At 44.1% G+C, this 22,126-nt stretch overlaps 1 protein-coding gene across 1 annotated transcript; it reads right to left on the minus strand.

The window, feature by feature from the left end:
- Nucleotides 1-6,512: 6,512 nt before the first annotated feature.
- LOC100772800 (interferon-induced protein with tetratricopeptide repeats 1) lies at nucleotides 6,513-20,528 on the minus strand. Its single transcript, XM_035441566.1, has 2 exons — nucleotides 20,383-20,528; nucleotides 6,513-8,008 (listed from the first exon to the last, which is right to left on the minus strand). The coding sequence occupies exons 1-2, from the start codon at nucleotides 20,526-20,528 to the stop codon at nucleotides 6,622-6,624; spliced, it is 1,533 nt and encodes a 510-aa protein (XP_035297457.1). The 3' UTR covers nucleotides 6,513-6,621.
- Nucleotides 20,529-22,126: the final 1,598 nt, after the last annotated feature.

Below are 22,126 nucleotides of genomic sequence, written 5' to 3' on the forward strand. Positions count from 1 at the left end.
CCTAGAGAGCAGATATTCACATGATGATTCATAACAATAGCAAAAATTACATTTATGAAATAGCAAGGAAAACCTTTCCTGGTGGGTGTCACCATGACATGATGAACAGTATTACAGGGCTTGAGTATTAGGAAGGTTCAGAACCACTTCTCTAGGACAACCAAAGTTCTTCAGTCACACTAAACAGCACATCGAACCATGGCTAGCTAATCAAATATAACAACCTGGGGACAGTCCTAGGCAGACCAGCATACCCTGAAACTGCCAAATTTTGTGACTTTCTATGTTTTCTAATGAATCCTGCGAACAATGTACAAAGATATGGCATTCCGGTCTACGTATTTGCCAGCTTTTCCCCACAGAAAACCAACTGCAACTTCTCTCTGTTTTGGTGCTAGCCCACAGCAAGGAGGGGCTGACACTCTCCTAATGACCATAGGTTTTGGAGAGTAGATAAATCTTTTTGCATAATGCATCCTTGGGCAAGTCTTTCAATCTGGTGACTCCGGCCATAGATTCCAAAGGACAATAGCTCCCCAAACATTCCTGGCTAGGACCAGTCCTTATTATAGTGTCAAAATTTCAGGCTACCCATGTCCCCTACTTAGTTCAAGCTTTTGCAGTAAGAATTAACAATAGGACTCTGCTGAGTCTGGGATGATGAGTTTATGTTCAGTTCTTTCTCTTATCTAACCAGCTATGGGGCTTCTTGCTGCCAATGTAAATGGCCCAGTGTTCCAACCGCTTGATAAATGGAAAATTACCAGCAGCTGACACAAAGCACAGTAACCTAGGCAGAGTTCACTTAATCATGCTAAAGCCTCAATCTGAACATGCTTATGTGGAATGCAGAGTGCATGCTAGACATGCTATGCATTTTTAAATTTATTTTCTATAGTGTTCTGCCTACAGCCTGCATGTATGCTTGGATGCCACAAGAGGGCACCAGATCTCCTTTCCAATATTTGGGAGCCATCATGTAGTTGCTGGGCAATGAACTCAGGACCTCTGGAAGATCAGCTAGTGTTCTTAACCACTGAGCCAACTCTCCTGCCACTGTGTAGTGGGTTTATTTGGATCTCATACTTAGGCAGTGTTTATTTCTCTTGTATCTTAAAATATGGTAAAAGCAGCAGGATCTTTTCCATGAAGAACATCAACCTATTTAGTTGAGAATATGAGAGAACTAGACGTAAGACCTGGTAATTCTGAACATCTTTTCATCCATGGATTGAGGGTATAGAGTCACAAGGCATGGGCCAAGTATAACATTCAGTGGGATGTCAGGTGGGTGCTGCTGGACCTGCACCAGAGTATCTGTCACTGTTAAGTAGCATCATAGGCTTTCCCAGTGCTTCAGACAAAGTAACTGGGCAAGAATTGAAAGTGTTTGTTCTTCACACACTAACAGCCAACATGAGCTCCTTGTACAGAAGATTCCAATCATGCTCTGGACACCGTGAAATGTGGCCCAACAAACTGGTGGCCTTACATGAAAGATTATCAGAATTTTGTCATTATGGTCATATGATTCCATGGTTGTCATCTGTGTGACAGTTACAAGATGCCTACTAATGGAAACAATCAGCATTCAAAATCTTTGCTTCACTTTGTCCTTGAGAGAAATGATCAAGCTTGTTTATAAATGAAGTTTTTGGTGTTCAAAATATAATGACCAGAGGACTGGCAAGACTCCAAGCAGACATTTAGACTTGACATCAAGGTAGAACTCTTCAGTTAGACTTTTGCAGCTTAATGAGGAGAGTGTATCTGGATTTCCTTAGTTTTCATCAACACCATAACCAGCCCGCTCAGTGGTTAAGAGTACTTGACTGCTTTTCCAAAGGTCCTGTGTTCAATTCCCAACAGCCACATTGTAGCTCACAACAATCTGCATTGTAATCTGCTGCCCTCTTCTGGCTTCCAAGCATACCTGCAGGCTGATTACCGTAGCATAATATTTGAAAAAATGTTAGAAAAAACAAAAAACAAAAAACAAAAAACATCACCAGCATGTTCCCAGGATGCTCTTTACTGAACTCTCACTCTCATTATGGTGAGACAGGACAAAAGAATATCATCCCATTGAGACAGACTTTTCTGTGGGAGTTGGTCTCCTGGATTCACTGAAGTTATTGGGATAATGATTTCTAAGTAATCCTCAGCATCAGCTTTCATAGGCTACTTTTTGTTTATTAAACACCCACTGTATCTTACATTCCATCCATCAATCTATTCTACTCCTCTCCATCTCCTTAGGACGGTGTTATAGATTTGCCCATCATGCCCTACTTAGACCTCCTTAGACACATCCATCCATTTTTGAGCATGGTTACACATTTTCACATTTTCTGGTATTCTGTCTACTGCCAGTTCTTTTTGGAGATCAAAGTCACTGACCATTCATAAGAAAAAGACACATTTTAAAACTGCCATACAAAGGGACAATGCCTAATCCCAAGCAAACCTCCTCCCTGGGCAGGTGTGTCAGAAGTCAAAGTCAGGTGGAATGGAAGCAGCAGACATGCTGCTTGTCCATCGGGACTTGCTTCATGCTCATTCAAACTCCTGTACACTGATAACTGCAGCTTCAGTTCAATACCAGGGGAGGGTCTGGTCCCTGAGGTCATCCAAATAATGGGTGCTGTCTGTTCCTTCTCTTATTGCTACTGTAAGTGTTCACACTTCTTATGTGAAAGGTGATTCTTTCTTTAACGATTATGTGCTGTAACTTTAAAAAATGAAACTTAGAGGAATGGGATGGTTTCCATCTCTGAATCCTTAACTGTATAGAGTGAGTGTTGTAACATTGTCTGCTAACAGTCTCCTGTTAGTTTATCCCTTGCTTATCACACAACCTCCAAAGAGTTGTCCTGCAGTGGGTAGAATGCTGCTTTAGGGAAACACACCAATAACTAGGACAGCTCCTAAAAGGTCATGGACTCATGTTCTGGGTAAAAGAGAATGATCTGTGTCCATGGGTGGGAAAGAAAATCATATTTGAGAACAATTGCCCTCAGTTCTTTAATGGAAATGTACTGAATGCTTCATTTTCCAAAGCTCTAGAGTCCAGGGAAGCAGGGGACAGGTAAGGGTTTTGCCCTGAGGTGTGACTCTCGTGCTGGTTCTATGGGGTTTGGCTCAGGCTGATCTTTCACCTCTTCCCCACTCTCTGTAATAAATAAAACCATTTATGATGTTATGATACTGGACAGTGTAAAGGAGAGAAGAAACAAATAGCAAAGTGTAAGTGAGGGTATGTGCCTATAGGCATGTGTATTTGTGAGTGTGTGTGTGTGTGTATGTGTGTGTGTGTGTGTGTGTGTGTGTGTGTGTGTGTGTGTGTGTGTGTGAGTCTGTGTGTGTCTGTGTGTGTGTGTACAGGAAAGATAGAGAAGAGATAAGTAGGGGGTGGAGAAAAGGAAACCTTCAGGAAATGATGTATCAGCATAGGCTGTGGTACCCATCCCCATTATCTGAAGCACCTGCAGGAGAATAACCTTTGGTGAGAGGCCACTTCGCCTCTGCCAGTCCCTGGATCATAAGGGAACAATTGCAGTGTGCTGGCATTTTAATCCTCACTACATTTTAGAATCAGTTAGAAAAAAATCTAAATCAATTCTGTTCAGGCTCATGTACAGCCCAACTGCAATCACTCCAGAATCTGATTTAAAATAAGTTTTAAGACCATCCATCAAACAAACAAATCAGAATTCTCAGGGGATTGTAATGTGCACCTGGATTTGAACCAGGGACTCTGTGATCCTAGGCAAACTGTATAAAATTGAAATTGTGTGGCTGTTAATCAGCGACTCAGCTGTGGTTCCAGTCCACATTCAGGGTATGGGAAGGGGCCCCACATGCAGTGTCATCCTTACATTGTACCTATTGTTCTTGGTGAATCTCCAGAGAAGACAATACACAGTGTCTTCCTAATGCACAAGAGACATGGGAAAAGAATTGTATGACTTTTGCTGTATTGAAATGAGGGTGCAAAGGGATGTTTTCACATGTATGCTGACATGTGTCCAATACACAGTGTTAGTGAAGGTGCCCAATACAAAACACCCAGGATTATTCAAAGTCATCACTTGTGTTTTAAAATCTGTCATCCGAGGCACAGGCAGAGCAGGTCTTAGGCTACCTATCACCTTTACATCAAATCCACCAGCTAGAGGTCACAGCCCCATCCCCATACCCAGCTTGATATCAGTGTTCTGGCCCTTCTGTCCCATTAGCATGCAGTTCAAAATTTGCTGTGCCATTTGGGGTAATTGTAATTGAAAGCAGCATGGCAGTGGCTGTGGGTGATCCATGTTTTCTTCCTGCCAAGGTCATAGCTATCAAAGGCACAAAAGAGGCCATTGAACGGCATTCACTTTCCTGTTGCTCCATCTCGTTTATGAAGTTTTTATGCTCAGTCCATGAATAGTTGACTTTGGACACTTTTGTCCTACATTTGATCTGTACTTCCTCATGGGACATTTGGAACAGCTTTGGTAACTAAGGACACACACTCTGCATTCAGTACATAATTGGGGCCTTATCAGTTGCCTCCTGATGCTCAAAATATAATGCACATTGATTTCTCTCAACATTATAAATTTAATCTTTTCCACATTTATTTATTTTGGTGTGTGTGTGTGAGTGCACATGAATTGTGTCACCCATGCTTGTCCCTTTTATACACATGGAGGGCAGAACTCATTGATGAAGATTCTTCAATGCAGTTGTGTAAATGAAATGATTCAGGATAATAATAGAGGGAGTAGACTACGAGTGAGGAAGAAGAGCACGGAAAACCCAAAAGAGCAGACAGGACAGATGAGCAGCAGGAAGCGGGTGGGATGGCAGGGGGAAGTGCTCCTGAGCTTTGGCAGTGTAGGTCAGCAGACACAGAGCACATAAGGGGATGCTGGGCAATGTGTAACAGCCACGCCTCAAGCCAAACATTCTGCAGTTTCTCCTTGAGAGAACAAGATTGGATTGAACTCTCTGACCTTTAGTTAAGCTGAAGCTGAGCCAATTTTATGAGACCAACAATTTTAACAACTGTCAGGGTAATGAAGCCCAAGACCATCCCTAACTGTATATATCCTGGGTCTGGGCAGGAGGCTTACAGCAGGTAAGTTGGAGCTTACTTAAAACAAACAAACAAACAAACAAACAAACAAAAACAAAAAAACTGATCTGAGTGGCAAGGAATTAAACTGTTTCATACATGTGTTCCTCTTATGGCTGTGAGATGGAATTTCCTTTCTCTGGGGCCTTATTGAGAATCTGAAGCACCCAGTATATATTCTATATACAGCCATATTTGTAGGAGCAAATATTCTGGAGTTGATACCTAGAATATTAATTGCTACTTCTGTAATAAAAGATAAAGGCTCACAGCAAATATAATCCCTACAGAGAAATGGCAACTTTCTTGTAGAAGGTAGCATCAGTCACCATTACTGTCCCATGTTGTGTAGAATGAAATAATTTCATCATATGTTTAGCTGCTTCTAGCTAGGTGCACAGCTTTAATTTCTACCTGCTCACCAGGCTTCTGATAGCTGGTTCTGCTAGCCCATGCCTTCTTGGGGACACTAAAAGATTATCTTTTGGGGGTTTTATATTTACTGATTTTTTTAGAACCAATCCCAGTTCCCCCTCCCTCCTCTCCTCCCTCTTCCCTCATTCCCTCCCACCTCCCATCTGCTCCTCAGAGAGGGAAAGGCCTCCCCTAGGAAGTCTACTAAGTCTGCCCCATCATCTCCTTGAGGCAGGACCAAGGCGCTATTCCACCCGCCCCAGCCCCGTGTCTAGACTGGCAAGGTTTCTCTCCATATGAAATGGGCTCCATTAAGTCAGTTTGTGCATTAGTGTTGCATCTTGGACCCACTGACAGTAGCCTCATGTACTGTCCCAAGGGCACCATTGTCACCTACATAAAGGGAGTTTAGTTCTGTCTTATGTGGGTTCCAGAATATTCTTTTGAATTGTATTGATAACTTACACAGAAAGGGCTTGTAATTTGCAAGAATTTATTGAATTTATTTTAGTTGAGGAAAAAGCATCACATATAGCACATTATCAGTGACAAGGTAAATTGGAAAAAGCTCCTCATGTCTTCTTCACTCTGTAAGGTTCCAGAAAGTTTCCTTTGCTTTTCTTTGCCCAACCATGACAGTCTTATTACTGTGAATAATTTACCAGTGAGGTGAAATATCTCCTGCTTTCAAACTCTCTCCTTTGCTATTGGTTTTGCTCAGACATTGTACTGTAGTAAAAGTTTCTGATGACCTAAAACAGAAAACTTTTGGAGAAGACTTCTTTGTGCAGGACACTGTCAGGCAGAGGGTGGAAGATTTTCTTACCCAAGATACAGACATAAGGAAAACTGCTCCATGATCCCTCAGATGACAGCAGGTGTCAGTCCTGGTCATTAAGTGAACAAGAGTAGTGGGGACAGAAGTTGCTTCTAGACATGACAGAGAGGATGAGAAAGAGGTGGCAGGAGCTAACACATTTACAACTTGGCATTTCAGCAAGCTATGCAGTTCTGGACAAAGCTATCAGGAAGGAGAGCAGAAGCCTCAGTGATGCCTACATTAACTTCACAGAGTTGAGCTGCATTCAAAACACAGGGTTCATTTCCCCAGTGAGCCTCAGAGCCCTCTCATAGCACAGCAGGGCCTCCTGCATGTTCCCTTTCAGTTTGTGGACTAACCCAAGGAGGCCCATGCTCTCCACAGGCCGAATATTGTGGTCAACACGTCTTTGAACCACTTTCTCCAAAGCTGTGAGAAGTTTCTTCCAGACATATGTCTTTTCTCCTGTCTTTAGACCCTTTAAGTAGTGGGTGATCGCCTTGTCTTCTGATTTCTGTTGAAATTGTTGGAAACGGCCATAGCGGAAATGAACATCCTGCTTTGTGTGACCCCAGAGGCTCTTAGTGTTCAGTGCCTTCTGGAAGTTTGCCTCTGCTTCTTCGTATTGGTGAAGTTCTGCCTGTGCTTCAGCCATGCAAACATAAGCCATCTCAATTGTAGGCCTCAGTTTCAAAGTCTGTTGAAATTTACAAATGGCCTGTTGTGCTAATTCCTGCAAATTGCCGTGGCTTCTGTACTGCCTGTTTCTGGATGTCTTCAGTTGGAACATTTGTTTACTGTAGCAGAGCCCTATTTGGTAATGCAGGTAGCCAGAGTCAGGTGACTCCTGTAAGGCCCTGTGTAGGAGGTGGAGTGCCTTGTCTATGCAGCCTTTCCTACGGTAATACTTGGCTGCATAGCGACACACATAATTTTGGCAGGATGTGCTGCTGAGGGCATCTTCAATGTGTGTTTCTGCTTCAGCTATTTCTCTCAAAAACTGAAGCTTCAGAGCAAGATAAACTTTAAGATATGGATCCTCTGGACTTAAGCTGACAGCCTTCCTGAGGGGTTCTAGAGAAGTATTAGTGCCCTTGTAGTCTTCACGATAGGTTGCAATGGCATAGCCAGTGTTGTATTCAGGATTTTCAGGCTCCACTTCCAGAGCCTTTGCAAAGCAGGCTATGGCTCGTCTATTATTCTCTCTTCCACATTTCAGCAAGGCCCAGCCTTCCTCACAGTCCATATCAGCACACTCCATCCTATAGCGGAAGGGACTTTCGAATTCCTTGCAAGTGTTCTCCACCTTGTCCAGGTAGGCCTGAGCTTCTGACAAGCTGCCCATATGGTGATACACCCAGGCACAGTTGCCCCAGGTCACCAGGCTTCTCTTGTCCATCTTCTCCCTCTGGGTCAGGGCTTCTGCTTCTTTCACACTCTGCAGGGCTTTCTCACGGTGGCCTTTCAGGTGCCTCACATAGGCCAGCAGGTTGTGCATCCCTGCTGGGTTCTTGATGTCTAGGAACTGAACCTCCTCCTGGATCCTTATTTCCAAATCAGGTATGTCAACGTCTTCAATCAGCAGTCCCCATGTGAAGTGACACCTCAGCTGAAGCAGATTCTCCTTCACCTGATCACCACCAGCATGGTCTCTGTGACAAGGAAGGAAGCAGGATGGTTTGTCATGTGAGAAATGACCAGAAATTGACTCCAAGCAAACCACATTTTACAACATTCTTGTCTTTTCTTGAAACTGTGACATTTTGTTCCTTTAGAATTTCTTGATTTAGTTCACATCAATCCCTCTGCTCCTTTTATTTGAACTGGCAGAGACTCATTGTGCATGCATGTACACACACTAGGACTTAGAATCTTAGATGATAAGTTAATCATTTCAATCAAGACTGGACATTGTAGGGGAAGCTGTAGCCACGCCTACTTAGGGGCTGGCTACAGGTGTGCCTGACCACGCCCTCACAAACTTTCGAGGGAGTGGTCAGAGGACATAGGGTGACTTCGTTTTCACCTTCGGTTTCTTTTTTGGGCTTGGGTACAGACTGCTTCCACGCCGGCTGGCTAGGTCGCTCTGTAAGTAAGGCTTTTCCCTATTAAATACCCTTATATTTCTACATGACTCCGTATTGGTAATTTCCCACTATAGGACACGGTCACACAGCTGTACACACACATACATGTCAGACTCCTGCCCTGAGGTTTGGATCCCTAAAAAAACATTCCCGTATCCTACTGTCTTTGAGGACTATGTGTAAAAGATCAAGCCCCCTGAATTGATTTAATAAAACCTGTCCATGCTTTGAAAACTGAATATGGAGGAAAAGTCATCGCAGGGTCTGCGCTTTCAATTCAGACACAAACAAGGATCTGGTATGATGTTGGAATTAGGCTGTCTCTGCCTTGTGACACTAGCGACATGATTGTTCTATGGACCCATTTTTCCTGGGCGTATTTGGTGGTGGACTTCTAGGAACTGACCAACCTTACTGTCCTCTCCTGTAGCAATATGCAATCCCTCGCTTTTTACATGTTTATACAAACTTCATTTTCTTGTCTTCTTGGAGAGCAGTACAAGCACTTCCTAAGTGTATATCACTGCATGCCTCAGTATCATGCCATACCCATCTGTGAAATGGGAATGTCATTAGTATTTTCTATTTCTGATATTTGGGGGGCATTAGTGAGGCTAAAAATATAAAATATTCCATAAACTCCATAGGAGTTTTCTTCACTTCTATCAGTGTTGAAAATAAGAGGTAGAATGTATTTGCTCAGGTTTTGTGTAGGTAACCCATAGCAAGCAGCTTTCACTCATGGCTACAAGGCACAAAGTCCCTTAGTTCTGTTGGTAGTTGTCTCTGCTACAGACCACAGATACCATGGTGCTTAAATAAGCTGACTGTGGCTTTGATTTGCTCAGATGCCAAGAACAATGTCAGGAGGTGTGATACTCTATTGGGTCTTTACCCTAAAAGAGCAGTGGATTTGGATCACTTAAGGGAAGATAAATAGAAAAGGACAGTCATCTAGACACCTCATGAGGAAGGCAGTTGGACTGTCTAGCTCACCCATCCCCCATGCCTCTACCCAGATAATGCCATAACCAAAGTGCTGGGGACCATAGATAGCCCCCCACTTCTGGGTTCACTTCTACTGTAGGGATTTTGTCTTCTTTCTTTCAGTTAAGTTCCCACTTATAACCCCTCAATCAGTCTTCTTTCTGAAAACCCACAGGTATGGTCCATGAAATCCAGTTTTGGATATTACAAGACCAGAAAGCAGGACCATGGACTCAAAGGAAGCTTTGTGTGATTGACCAATATGCTAAAACATCTCCAAGATATTCCAATAATAAAATCGATTTTGATATCATAGAACTGGACTCTCTCTAACCTAAAATAATCAACACATATGATGCCAGCATGAATACCCCTGTCAGAGAGAAAGGGAAATATGCCACAGATGATGGGGCTACAAAAAGACCCCAGACAAAACATGATGGCATGGCTGAGTCCTTCTGCCTAGGCTGCGAAAGGAAAATCCTATGGGCCCAGTGGCTTACACAACTGAACTTTGTTTTCTGTAACTTAGAAAATTATAAATGTCAAATCAAACCTAGTTTCAAGGCATTCTGGGAAAGGGGATTAAAAAAGAAATGCAAACTGACACTTCTTCCAGCAAAAATCGGGAGTCTTAAAAGTTAGAATCTGGAAGTAAGTACTTTGAGACTGGGGCTTTTGGGTTTTATAGAACTACACATCTTATTAAGGGGACAGATGGATAGATGTTACTTTCATTTTAGGAATCTTACAATCTTTTCATTAGTTTTGAATGCCATTTCTCTAAGACCAGAGATAGAATTCATCTCCAACTCATTTGAACATTTGACCAATAAGAGTGACCAAATGTGAGCTGAATAAGGATGACCACAATGAACAGGAAACACACCAAACCAAACAGGGAAAAGCCCATGAAGCCTCAGCTATACATAAAGAACAAGGAACATTCAATGGGGCTGGAGTTGGAGAGGTGGTATTTTTCAGGGAAGAGCAAAGCCATTGGTTTCCAGTGCCAAATGTTCAACCTTGATCTCTCACATAACAACATTATAAGGACAGGACATGTGACACTTAGGAATATATGTGTATGTACACACACATATGTATGTTCATGTATACATGCACTCAAACACAATTCATCTAAAAAGCAGACCATGGATTTGCCGTGGAGCAGGCAGCTTAATATGTGAGGGGCTTGAAAGGGGAAAGGAAAGGGAGAAAGTTAATTTGCTTCTAATCTCCGAAAGAAACAAAGAATCATGTGGGAGAATACATTAAAGGGAATGAAGGAAAAGCAAAAACAAATGTATAAAGCAGTCATAATGACCAGCAAATACCTTTCCTTTAGGAGTACCACTTCACTGGTCTTCACATTTTTTTTTTCCTTTTTGAGAAGGAAAGCAAAGTGGTTTGCATCTCTTCTCTCAGTAATAGCACCAAGATTGCAATCCCCACGCTACTAGGCAACAAACCCTTTACCCACTGAGCCACCTGTCCAGCACCATTCAAAATCTGCAAGTAAAACAATTGTGATACTTCCTTCTTCCTATCACATGCATTTCAGATCTTAAGGTGTTGAGCCTGAGATTGGCTGCCATAAAGGAAGCAACACTAGTTACCACAAACCAAGCCTGTTTGCAGATGAACACCAGCAGCCCTTCCTTCCCTAGGCTTCAAGTAATGGACAGAGCATGCTTGAAATGTCATTGATGTACCAACCTAGAGAAGAGACAGTACTATTTTTTCATGCCATCTAAACTGTTATGAGCCTTGTTAGGATATGTACCTGGCTGACCCTCCCCCCTAACAATGGGCGCCGGGAACATTGACAGGCTGTCTCCCTTTTTTCCCCCCAAGCAGCCCGCTGGCGGGCACGTGGGAAGGCAAGGGGACTTTGACACACAGTTCAACAACCCACACTACATCTCACCGGTTTGCTGGGACTCTACGTCTAACACTAGACCCTATTAGTAAGGCTACCTCCTTTCAGTCGGTGTAAATGTCTCCCTGAACCAGAAGGATTGACAATTGAGGGCCCAGAACCCTTCTGGTTTCTTGGAGGCAGGGGAACACCTGACCGCGATCTTCAAGGTCACGATCAACTCCCTTTGCTGACAATCGCTCCTGGCTTATTCCCCATGGGTGTCCCCATCAGTAGCTGTTTGCCCCCTTGGTGGCTAGCCGATGTGGGACTGTTGCATTCTTCGGGATAGCTGAGTCCCTATTTAGACCCAGGGTCTATCGGGCTGAGCCCTCTCGACACCCCCACGAGCTGACGAGCATTGGTTGAGGGGCTTCTGGAGGTTTTTTAGTTTTTCACCATGGGAAATAAACCAACCAAGGAGATAAGACCATCCACTCCACTGGGATGTCTTCTAGAAAACTTAAAACCTTTACACCTCATGCCATTAGTTAAGGCATCCAGACTCACTTGTCTCAGTATGAAAAAATGGCCTACGTATTCCTTAGAGAACCAGTCTCACTGGCCCCCAAACAGGACTCTAGACCCCAAAGTTTTGCAGGATTTACCTAAATTCTGTCAGCAAACTGGAAAATGTTAGGAGTTACCCTATGTGCAGGCCTTTTTCTATCTTTCTGCTAAACACTCTCTCACTCCTCATCTCCAGTCCTTCTAGCTGTGGAATTTAAGCCCGAAGTAAATCTTATTGACTTAAATCCAGCCGATGAACCTCCACCAGTTCATCTCCAGCCTCTAACAAAGCCCTCTGAAGCCTCTGCTAAGACCCCGACCCATCTATCTTTTCTTCTGCTTCAACCGTTCCTGCTCCAGCTTCCTCCGATTCAGCCTCTTCCAAACGCCCACCCCCCCCACTCGATCTCGAAAGGGATCCCGACCTGCCAAAGCCAACCCAGCCATGGTCCTCCCCTTGTGGGAGGTAGCTGGGGTGGATGGGGTTGTTAGCATCCATGTCCCCTTTCCACTGTCAGAACTCTCTCAGATTCACCCCAGATTAGGATTCTACTCCCTTAACCCCACTGCCTTTTATAAAGGAATTTCAATACATTGCACAGTTTTATAGTCTTACTTTCCATGATATTTTCATGATTTTAAGTAACAACCTACTACATGAGGAGTGCAAGCAAGTTTGGGATCACGTGAAGGCGTATGCAGATGAGATACATCAAACTCACCCAGCTCACCCTACTAGGACTGTCCCAGAGCAGGAACACTACTGGGATTACAACACCCCGGGTGGGATTTTGGCTAGAGATCAGTTTATAACTTGTCTCATAACTGATCTGTAAGGCTGCCCTAAAGCCCATAAATTATGATAAGCTTCTAGATAAAGTCCAGGACAAATCAGAAAATCCCTCTCACTTCTTACAGCGCCTAAAACAGGCCTTTTTGCAGTATACTAACTTAGACCCTGAAGCACCACAGGGAAGACAACTCCTTATGACATACTTTTTTTTTTGTAGCTGCCCTGACATTAGAGCAAAACTTAAAAATTTGGAGAGAGGACCCCCTAACTCCACAGGAGGAAGCCCTAAGAGCGGCGTTTAAGGTGTCACCATGGGAGAGATAACAAGGCCCTTAATCACAAACACCAGATGCTAGCTGAAGCCATCAGGCCAGCCTCGGCGTCTGCCCAGGGTCTCTTGTCCCTCGGGGCTCAAGGACCACAGCGTCCATGCTTCAAGTGTGGTCAGGAAGGGCACTGGGCCTGGGGTTGTCCAAATCCCTATGCGCCATGCAAGCCATGTCCAAGATGCCAGGAAGAGGGTCATTGGTCAGTGGATTGTCCCCATGTCCCACATGACAAGAGGACATCAAACACAGACTGCCCTCCAGCTGACTTCCTAGCCCTGGCTATGGACGAGGATGATGAATGATAGGGCCCTGACTCTCCTAACCCAACTACCGTTATCTCCGAAAGGGAGCCCCGGGTAGACATTAAAGTATCAGGGTGGTCCATGTCCTTCCTTTTGGAGACCAGTGCCACATACTCAGTGCTAAAGGAGACTCCACCTCTTACCTCAGCAGACTCCACCACTGAGCTGTATTTTTAGGGGGATTCCCTTCACTCATTCATTTTGGTTATACCAACTTGTCCGGTGCCTTTACTAGGGAGGGATCTTTTAGCTAAGGTAGGAGCTTCTATTTCTTTTGCAACCCACATTTGCCTGACTTCAGACTCGCCAGGGGTTCCCTCCTCCTCCTCCTAGCTACTCACCCTGCAGGCAGGTTCCAGTATGTCATTTCCTTTACCAGCCTCTCAGGCAGACCCCAAGGTCTGGGACACCCAGAACCCTTCTGTGGCTAGACACCATCCCCCCATTGTCATTCAGTTACAGGACCCCTCGAGGTACAATGCTCAAGTCCAGTACCCACTCCCACTCCAGAGCCTTAAGGGACTTAAACCTATTATCTCTGACCTTCTAAGGAAAAAGTTGTTTCTTCCTACCTCCTCCCCCTTTAGCACCCTATACTGGCAGTTCAAAAAAACCTAATGGGACTTATCATCTGGTTCAGGACCTCCGGCTCATTAACTCTGCAGTGGTGCCACTCCATCCTGTGGTTCCTAACCCTTACACACTCCCCACTACTATTCCTCCAGGGACATATCACTTCTCAGTTTTAGATCTTAAGGATGCCTTGTTCTTTATACCCCTCCACACCCAGTCTCAAAGCATCTTTGCTTTCACCTGGACTGACCCTGATACTCAGGCCTTCACTAAGCTCACCTGGACTGTCCAACCTCAGGGCTTCCAGGACAGTCCACACCTTTTTGGTCAGGCCCTGGCTTCTATCTTTCCCCAAACCTACGTTCATGCAGTATGTAGATGATATTTTACTTCAGAGCCTCTCCTTGGAAGTTAGCTGGACTGACACTTCCACTCTCCTAAATTTCCTGTCTAGCAGGGGTTACAGAGTCTCACCTTCTAAGGTTCAATTGTCTACTCCTCAGGTCACCTACTTGGGACTAACCATTACCCCAACCCACAAGGCTATTACTGTAGACAGAAACAACCTAATTGAGTCTCTTGCAGTTCCTTCTACTAAAGAGGAGATTTTATCATTTCTAGGAATAGCTGGCTTCTTAAGCTCCTGGATCTGCTCTTCCTCTCTCCTTGCCCACCTCCTGTATGAGCAGCTCTCGGATCTCCACATGAACCTCTTCTACTTCTACTTCTATTAGTAACCCTGTTACTAATCCCTTTCAGAGACTTAAACAGGCCCTTCTTAAGGTTCCAGCCCTTTATCTACCAGACTTAACTCATCCTTTCTCCCTCTATGTAACAGAAAAAGAAGGATTTGCCCTTGGAGTTCTAGGTCACCAGCTAGGATCTTCCTTTGCACCTGTAGCATATCTATTGAAGAAGCACCTGTAGCATTTGTCGAAGAAGCTAGACCTGACTACTCAAGGATGGGCATCCTGCATACATGCTTTAGCAGCTGCTGAGCTCCTTATCCGTGAGTCAAAGAAACTAACCTTTGGGTCAGCCATCACTGTCTTCTCCCACCACAACCTGTCCCATCTCCTAACCTACAGAGGCTTACAAACTCTACCTCCTTCCTGAGTTCTTTCCCTCCAGGTGGCATTAATAGAAGATGCCACACTTACTTTCCAATCTTGCCCACCCCTTAATATCTCAAATCTTCTACCTCAACTTAATGCTAAATGTTGTCCAGTTCATTCCTGCCTTGAAACCTTGAAGGAACTATTGGCCCATCCTTTACACATACAGGAAGTCACACTCCCTCAGGCCATCTATACCTGGTACACAGATGTCCACTCCTTTTTATATGAGGGGACTCGTAAAGCAGGCTATGGCATAGTGTCAGACACCAGGGTGGTGGAAGCACGGGCACTTTCTGCCCACACTACTAACCAACAGGCTGAATTAATAGCCCTCACCTGTGCCTTCCAATTGGCACAGGGACATTCTCTAAATGTTGACACAGATTCTAAATATGCTTTTCATATCCTCCTGTCCCACGCAGGTATTTGGAAGGAACGTGGGCTACTTACTACAAGAGGAGGATCCATAGATAACTCAGGTTATATTATGGCCATGCGAAAGGCCTCTCACCTCCCCAAAAGCTACAGGAATTATTCACTGCCGGTCACATCAGACTGACAGCTCCATTATCTCTAGGGGCAACAACTGGGCTGATGAAGCAGCTAGGGCTGCAGCCCTCCAAGGCTCAGACCTACCTCACCCAACACAGGGAATTCGCACCCTACAACCCACATCCTCACAGCAAACTCCTGACATTCAACAAATTCTGTCCTACTTACACCAGTTCTTCCTACCCTAACAGTAAGGCTCTTTCTGTTTTTCAAGGCTCACCTCCAACCTACTTCTGAGGACTTAAATTTCTTAAAACCTATCACTGCTTCTTGCAAAACCTGTGAGATGTCAGACCCTAACTCCAGGTATCATAGCTCCCCTTTTCCCAGCCACCAGGTTAGGGGCTCTCTCTCAGGGACTGATTGGCAACTTGACTTCACCCACATGCCCACAATCAGGTGAGTTAAATACCTCCTGATACTAGTGGATACTTTCTCAGGGTGGGTAGAGGCATTTCCTACTACTAACAAGATAGCTCAGACAGTCTCTGACATCCTTCTCAGGGAAATTATTTGGGATTCCAGCCTCTCTTTAGTCAGACAATGGTCCTGAGTTTACCTCTCAGATCTCTCAAACCCTGTCTAAAGCTCTCAATATCCCTTGGCATTTTCATATTCCATACCACCCCCAGTCCCCAGGGAAGGTAGAGTGTTCTTGTTAAAATGTCACAGGAACTTCATCTTGACTGGGTGAAACTTTTGCCTCTGGCCCTTTTCAGGCTTAGGATTCTCACTAAACAACCACTTTTCATTTCACCCTTTGAACTCATGCATGAGCAGCCAGCTCTAACACCTGGCCTCTCACCTAAACTCTCACCTTTCCCTGACCCCCTGCTTACACCTTTACTTCATCATCTCAGCTCCCTCCTATGGGAATTTGCTGACCACTCTCTATCTCGACCATGTGCTACCCCCTGTACCTCCCCAATTAATATTGGGGATCAAGTACTTCTTTCTCCTCCAGACCAGAGCCCCTCCCCCTGTCTCCTAAATGGCAGGGCCCCTTAAGATGATTCTTGTCACTCCAACAGCAGCTAAACATGAGGGCCTTCCCCACTGGATTCACTTATCCCACCTCAAGCCCTTTCCTTCTCCACCTGAGACTCACCCTTCATACAGTTTCTGCAACAGGACCCTGTTCCCTTAAGCTTCGGAGGACACCAAAAACATCTACTCTGCCTCCCATTTCAGAAGAATAAGGCTCCACTTCTACAAGGCTGATTTAAACTCTTGCTTCTCATTACACCCTGCTCATCAATTTCCTAGGTATCCCACAATAACTCACTTAAAACTCTTAATCCAACTGCTTAACTGTTGTTATCGAAATGCCAGCCTAAAAGCATGAATCTAAAGACGCTAGGACCACCAAATATTTGTGCCTTCTGGGCAAAGGTAACCAGAAAGATTCCATACCACCTAGATATGGTCTAATATGTCTAATCTTTATGTTTTCACAAACGTTAAGGATTCTTGTAAGTTCCAGGGAGCTGAATCAGATCTAAAGAGGTCAGATTCACTCCAGGTAATATTCAATCTTTCCCAGTCCCAGATTCCCTTCCTTCATCTTGGGACACCTCGGGAACCCCTCCCTCATCTTACAATCTTCCCTCAAATACCAGGACCTAAGAAAAAATATTTCTAAACTTAACCTTGTCCTCTGCTCTGCCAACATCTTGCCAGGTCAAGGAGGCACCAGGGAGTTCCATGCAGCCTGGACTGCAATAAAACCACCAGCTACCCCAGGACGTGGCAGCGCCCCAACCTTCTCAGGTTCCCCAAAGATGGTCAACGATTCCCAGGTCAGCAGGAAGCAGCTTTGAGAATTCTTCGTCCCTACTTCCCTAACCTGCCGTGCCCAATTCTCTACCTTTTATAATAAACAACAGCCGGGATTGTTAGGATATGCACCTGGCTGACCCTGCCCCTTAACAATGGGCAGGGCATGCACAGGAAAAATGTGTATGTCATCACCACCTCACTGGCCACGCATTAAGGCCTGCATGAGGACTCTGCGAATGTGTGAAGCCTCAGTGCACATACACAGTCTTCCCTTTAAAAGATCCAGCCTTCCCCACTCCCGTTTCTAGGTCTCCTCTTGGCTTGGCTGACAATCCAACCCCATCCTCCCCCCTCTTCCTGTCAATAAATTCCACGTGGGTTTTTCTTCCTTAGTTTCCTTTCTTTACATAGATAGCTGCAGCGAGAAAGAATAGCAAAAGCCTCATGGCCCAGTCCTCCTCGGGCTGGTCCCTCTGCTCTATAGTGCATCCTATTTACAGAGAACTATTTTGTAAAGAAATGTCTCCACTTCTGTGTGTAATCATGTGCCACTGGCCCAGGTCTTTGATGTTGGACACAAATATTTGGATATTTGAAAAGTGCACCTGGGAATGTTTGGCAGTTGTTCCTGGACTCAGGTCTTTCCCTATAACATTTCATAACAGACTACAAAGAGATAAAACCATAAGACATTTCTGTATTCTCAGTCTTGGACTCTTTGTGTAGCGTCCAGCACTACAACTTCTTACTGGTTCGAGTAAGGGATCTGCGGATTTAATAAAGACAACCAGTCATTCTTGAAAGAAGAATGCCAATTTTATTTAGAGGGGAGTTGACTTATATATCATCAGCAGCACCCTAGGAAGCAACTCAAATCAAAGTTCAGGTTCTTAAGCCCCTGACAATAAGCAGATAATCTGCATATTTGTAAACAGGCCATAATGGCAGGAGGGAAAATGAGGAAATAGCACCTGAACATGAGGCAGCCAGTAGCTCCCCAAGGATACTGCAGATCAACCTTAGATAAGAGAAGAAAAGCAGACTTCCAGGGGTCCCCCACAGGTCACCCGTTAAACATATAAAAATAAAAATGAGCATCTGTCTTAAGATTTACAGGAAGTCAACATCTACCGTGCCCGTCATAGAAAAGCCTGCCCAGACCTTGCAGACCCTCTCTTTTAGGTAAACAGATGTCCCCTGAAAATAACCCATCATTGATAACTCATTTGTCCTGCAGGTTCAGCTAGACCTGCACTGAGGGATAGTCTGCTGTCAAGGGAAGCATGATTTGCTTTCTCTGAAAATGGCTCTGGACTTGCTTTTTTGTGCTGCAAGGTAGACTAGGGCCAAAAGGAAGCTGCCCGGATTTCAATCCTGTGGGCTAGCAATCCCTCTCTATACCTGAAGTGACCTTTAGCAACAGTTCCAAAAGACAGGAGTCTCCCTAAAGAGGAGGCACCCTGATTTCACAAGTCTAAATATTTTGAGTAGCCAATTTCGAAATTTAGAGAAGTTAGCCAATTAAAATTTAAAGTGCCCATTCAGACTAGAGAATAAATATAACTTTTGGGATCTTAAGGTAGAGGAACCCTCCCCTGAGAACCACCCAGTAAGTTTCCTGTGGTAAATGCCTGAGGGGCAGCGAAACCAGAAATTGCAGCCACTTTGGAAGTCAAGAGGTCAAAATCTCTCCTGTGTGGAGTAAGGAAAAGCTGGTCCTCTCCTGGGAGTCCCACTGGCATAACTTGGTACCACGAACATTGAGGTTGCAATCCCATCATCTTGACAGCTTCTCTAAGTGGCATTTCTGGAGGAAACCGTTAAACATTTCTCCCTCCTAAGGGAGGGTTACTTAGCATACCAAAGGGTGTAGGAGCACATATTGTAAGTTAAATTAACCCTTTGGGCAGCCAAAGAGACTGCATGTTAAGCAGGCCAAAGAGACTGCATGTTAAGCAGGCCTAAGGCCAGTAGAGGAACATATGGGAAAAGGTTGGTTTGGCTTCTAGTTTTACTAAGTAGACACGGCCAACGATGAGGATATTTGTTCCTTTAAATCCTTATTGCTGACCACCTTTCCCAGGTTAAGGTTGGAGCTGACCATAACCAGTCACACGTGTCTCTGAGAATTCATGGGCACCAAGGCTGGCAGGTTTCCCATTAGCATCCAATGGTTAATTAGAGGGCTGAATCAGCAGGAACCGGGCATAGATAAAGCTATGGATCCCAGATTGGAGATTCTCCATCCTGTGGGAAAATGCAAATGGACCCCCAAGCCCACACCAAAACCAGATCTGGGCCTGGGCCTCTCCAAAGGCATGAGGGAACATCTTTCCATTTAACCAGAGGCGTTTTCTGCAGAGGACCGCTAATGAGGATCTGCTGCAGAGTTATTGGAATTACCCACTATTAAAATTTTTTAAATATAAAGAATTAGTGATAGAGTGAGGGGAGCCTCAAGGCCTCCCTTCTTTACTTTAACCAAATAAGCTAGTAGTGTGATGGGCTTGTTCCACAATAGCCAGCCCTTGGGGGTTGTAAGGAATGCCAGTTTTGGGGGGTAATTACAAAATCCTGACAAAACTGATAGAAACTTGACACATGGTAGGGCTATTAGCCATGCCTATAAGGCTCTCTTAAATTTAAAGATGGAACATTGAAAGCAAAATGCTGACAATCAGCAGGGTGCAGAGGAATAGTGAAAAAAACAATCCTTTAAATCTATCACAAGTAAATACTGATTTTTGGGGATGGCCATAGGGGCTGGCATCCCTGGCTGAGTGGCACCCATGGGCATCATGGTCTTATTGACCTGTCTCAAGTCTTGTAACAGCCTCCAATTACCTGATTTTTTTTCTTAACAACAAATATTAGGGTATTCCAGGAAGAAGTAGAAGGGACAATGTGACCGAATATGAATTGCACCTGAACTAGGGCATGAGCAGCCTCCAATTTTATTTTAGACAGGGGCCATTGTTCTAGTCAAATGGGTTCATCATTTTTTCAAGTGATAGGAATCATAGGTATACGAAGCTGTGGAACAGTGGCTCCCATTAAAAATGTCCCAATCCTCACCGGTCTCCAGGGGCCTTGTGTATTGGGAGTTTGTCTGATACAGGCAAGGGGTCGCCCTGTAATTTCTTCCCAATCCCTTTTCCTGTGCAATAGCCTTGCTCTTTAAGCATCTGCTGTACAGTAGGCATGGCCAGTATGGCCCCCATTGCTTCTAGGACATCTGGGTTCATACCTGAATTACAAATAAATATTGTGGGTACTGTTATTCTTTTGTTTAAGCTGCAGCTGCTGATATAAAGAAAGGAACAACGGATGAACAACCCACATGGAGTTTATTTACCAGAAAGGGGGGGAGAGAGGGATGGGTAGTCAGCCAACCCAAAGAGGAGCCAAAAGGAAGAGGGAGAGAGATTGGCGGCAGGACCTTTTAAAGGGAAGGTTGCTTATGTGCACTGGGGTTTTGCACCTGCACAAGAGTCCTCACAGGTTGCAATGCATGGTGGGTGAGTGCCCTGTTGTTTGGGGGTGGGGTCAGAGTCATCCAGGTGTATTGTTCTTACAGGTATACCTCATTGTTTGGCAATTTTGAGGAGCAGTTTCTCTAGCTAAACCAAATTATATATTTAGACTTTACTTATTGAATCATGAGGCTGTAGAGCTCTTTCTACCAATCCACCAATTTCATTAATCAATCTATTAACTCGTTCCCTTTAGCCAGTAGGCAGGGGAAAGGCCAGAACAACTCCCAATATGACCCATAAAACATGGCAATTTTTTAAATGAACAGCATTTTGAATTTGCCCAAAAAACATTTTTAACCTGATCATAATAGTCTCTATGTATAGAATTGTCTCCATAATTTAAAGAGACTTAAAAATATAATGATTCTTAGCACATAGATTAAATGAATCATATTGTTAGATGCTGAGAGACCATTGCCCATTATTTGATTCTCTGAGTTATGGTTGGGGCCATCTGTCCTGTATAGTTTTATTCTGATAGAAGCTCCTCTTCTATCAGAAGAACCATTAGTAAAAATTGACGTAGTATTTTCATGGTACTGCTCCTTACTATTTTGGGAATCTGAAAGGGTGCATTAGTGTAAATTGCAACAGCCCATGAGTTGGAAACTGATTATCAATTTTCTTTGAAAATTTAGCAAAAACAATTGTTTAATGAATCATTATTTTGAGACAACTAATAACCTGTTGCTTGGTGTAAGGGACATGTTATCAGCCAAAATACAATCTACATGTTATATGGCATTTGTACATCATGCAGGCTATTGCCTTAAAATAAGGGTTTAATACTTTGGCTGGTGAGACAGGTAGGTGTGACCATAGTAAAGGTCTCTCCTGACACAGAACAGAAGTCTGCCTACACTTTGTGGGGAGCACATAAGCTTCCCATGGCTTTGTATTGCTCACTTAATCTGCTGATGCTGGATTAAACAAACTCTAACAGTAGAAAATTTGCCTCCCCAATAGTTAGCTGTCTGGGTGAATTGGGATCATCAACTCTTTTAGAATACCATTTTAACGGTTTTAAATCATCACTAGATGCCCCCCAAAAGAGGGAAATAACCACAGAATATTTTTTTAACAATTTCTTTTAAAAGAAATCATTCAAAGATTGTAATCCATACTTTCTAATTTTTAAGCCTAATTTCTTTAGAATATTACACATGTTCCAAATGTAAGACCCTCGGAAAGCCCAGGCTTCTAGAATCTTAGCCAGGACCAAGGCCATCCAAATCACAGAATGGAGGCAAAAGCTTGATGCAAATTGCATGAGGCTTTATTGT

This window comes from Cricetulus griseus, chromosome 3 (assembly GCF_003668045.3).
Source record: "Cricetulus griseus strain 17A/GY chromosome 3, alternate assembly CriGri-PICRH-1.0, whole genome shotgun sequence".
Taxonomy (NCBI): domain Eukaryota; kingdom Metazoa; phylum Chordata; class Mammalia; order Rodentia; family Cricetidae; genus Cricetulus; species Cricetulus griseus.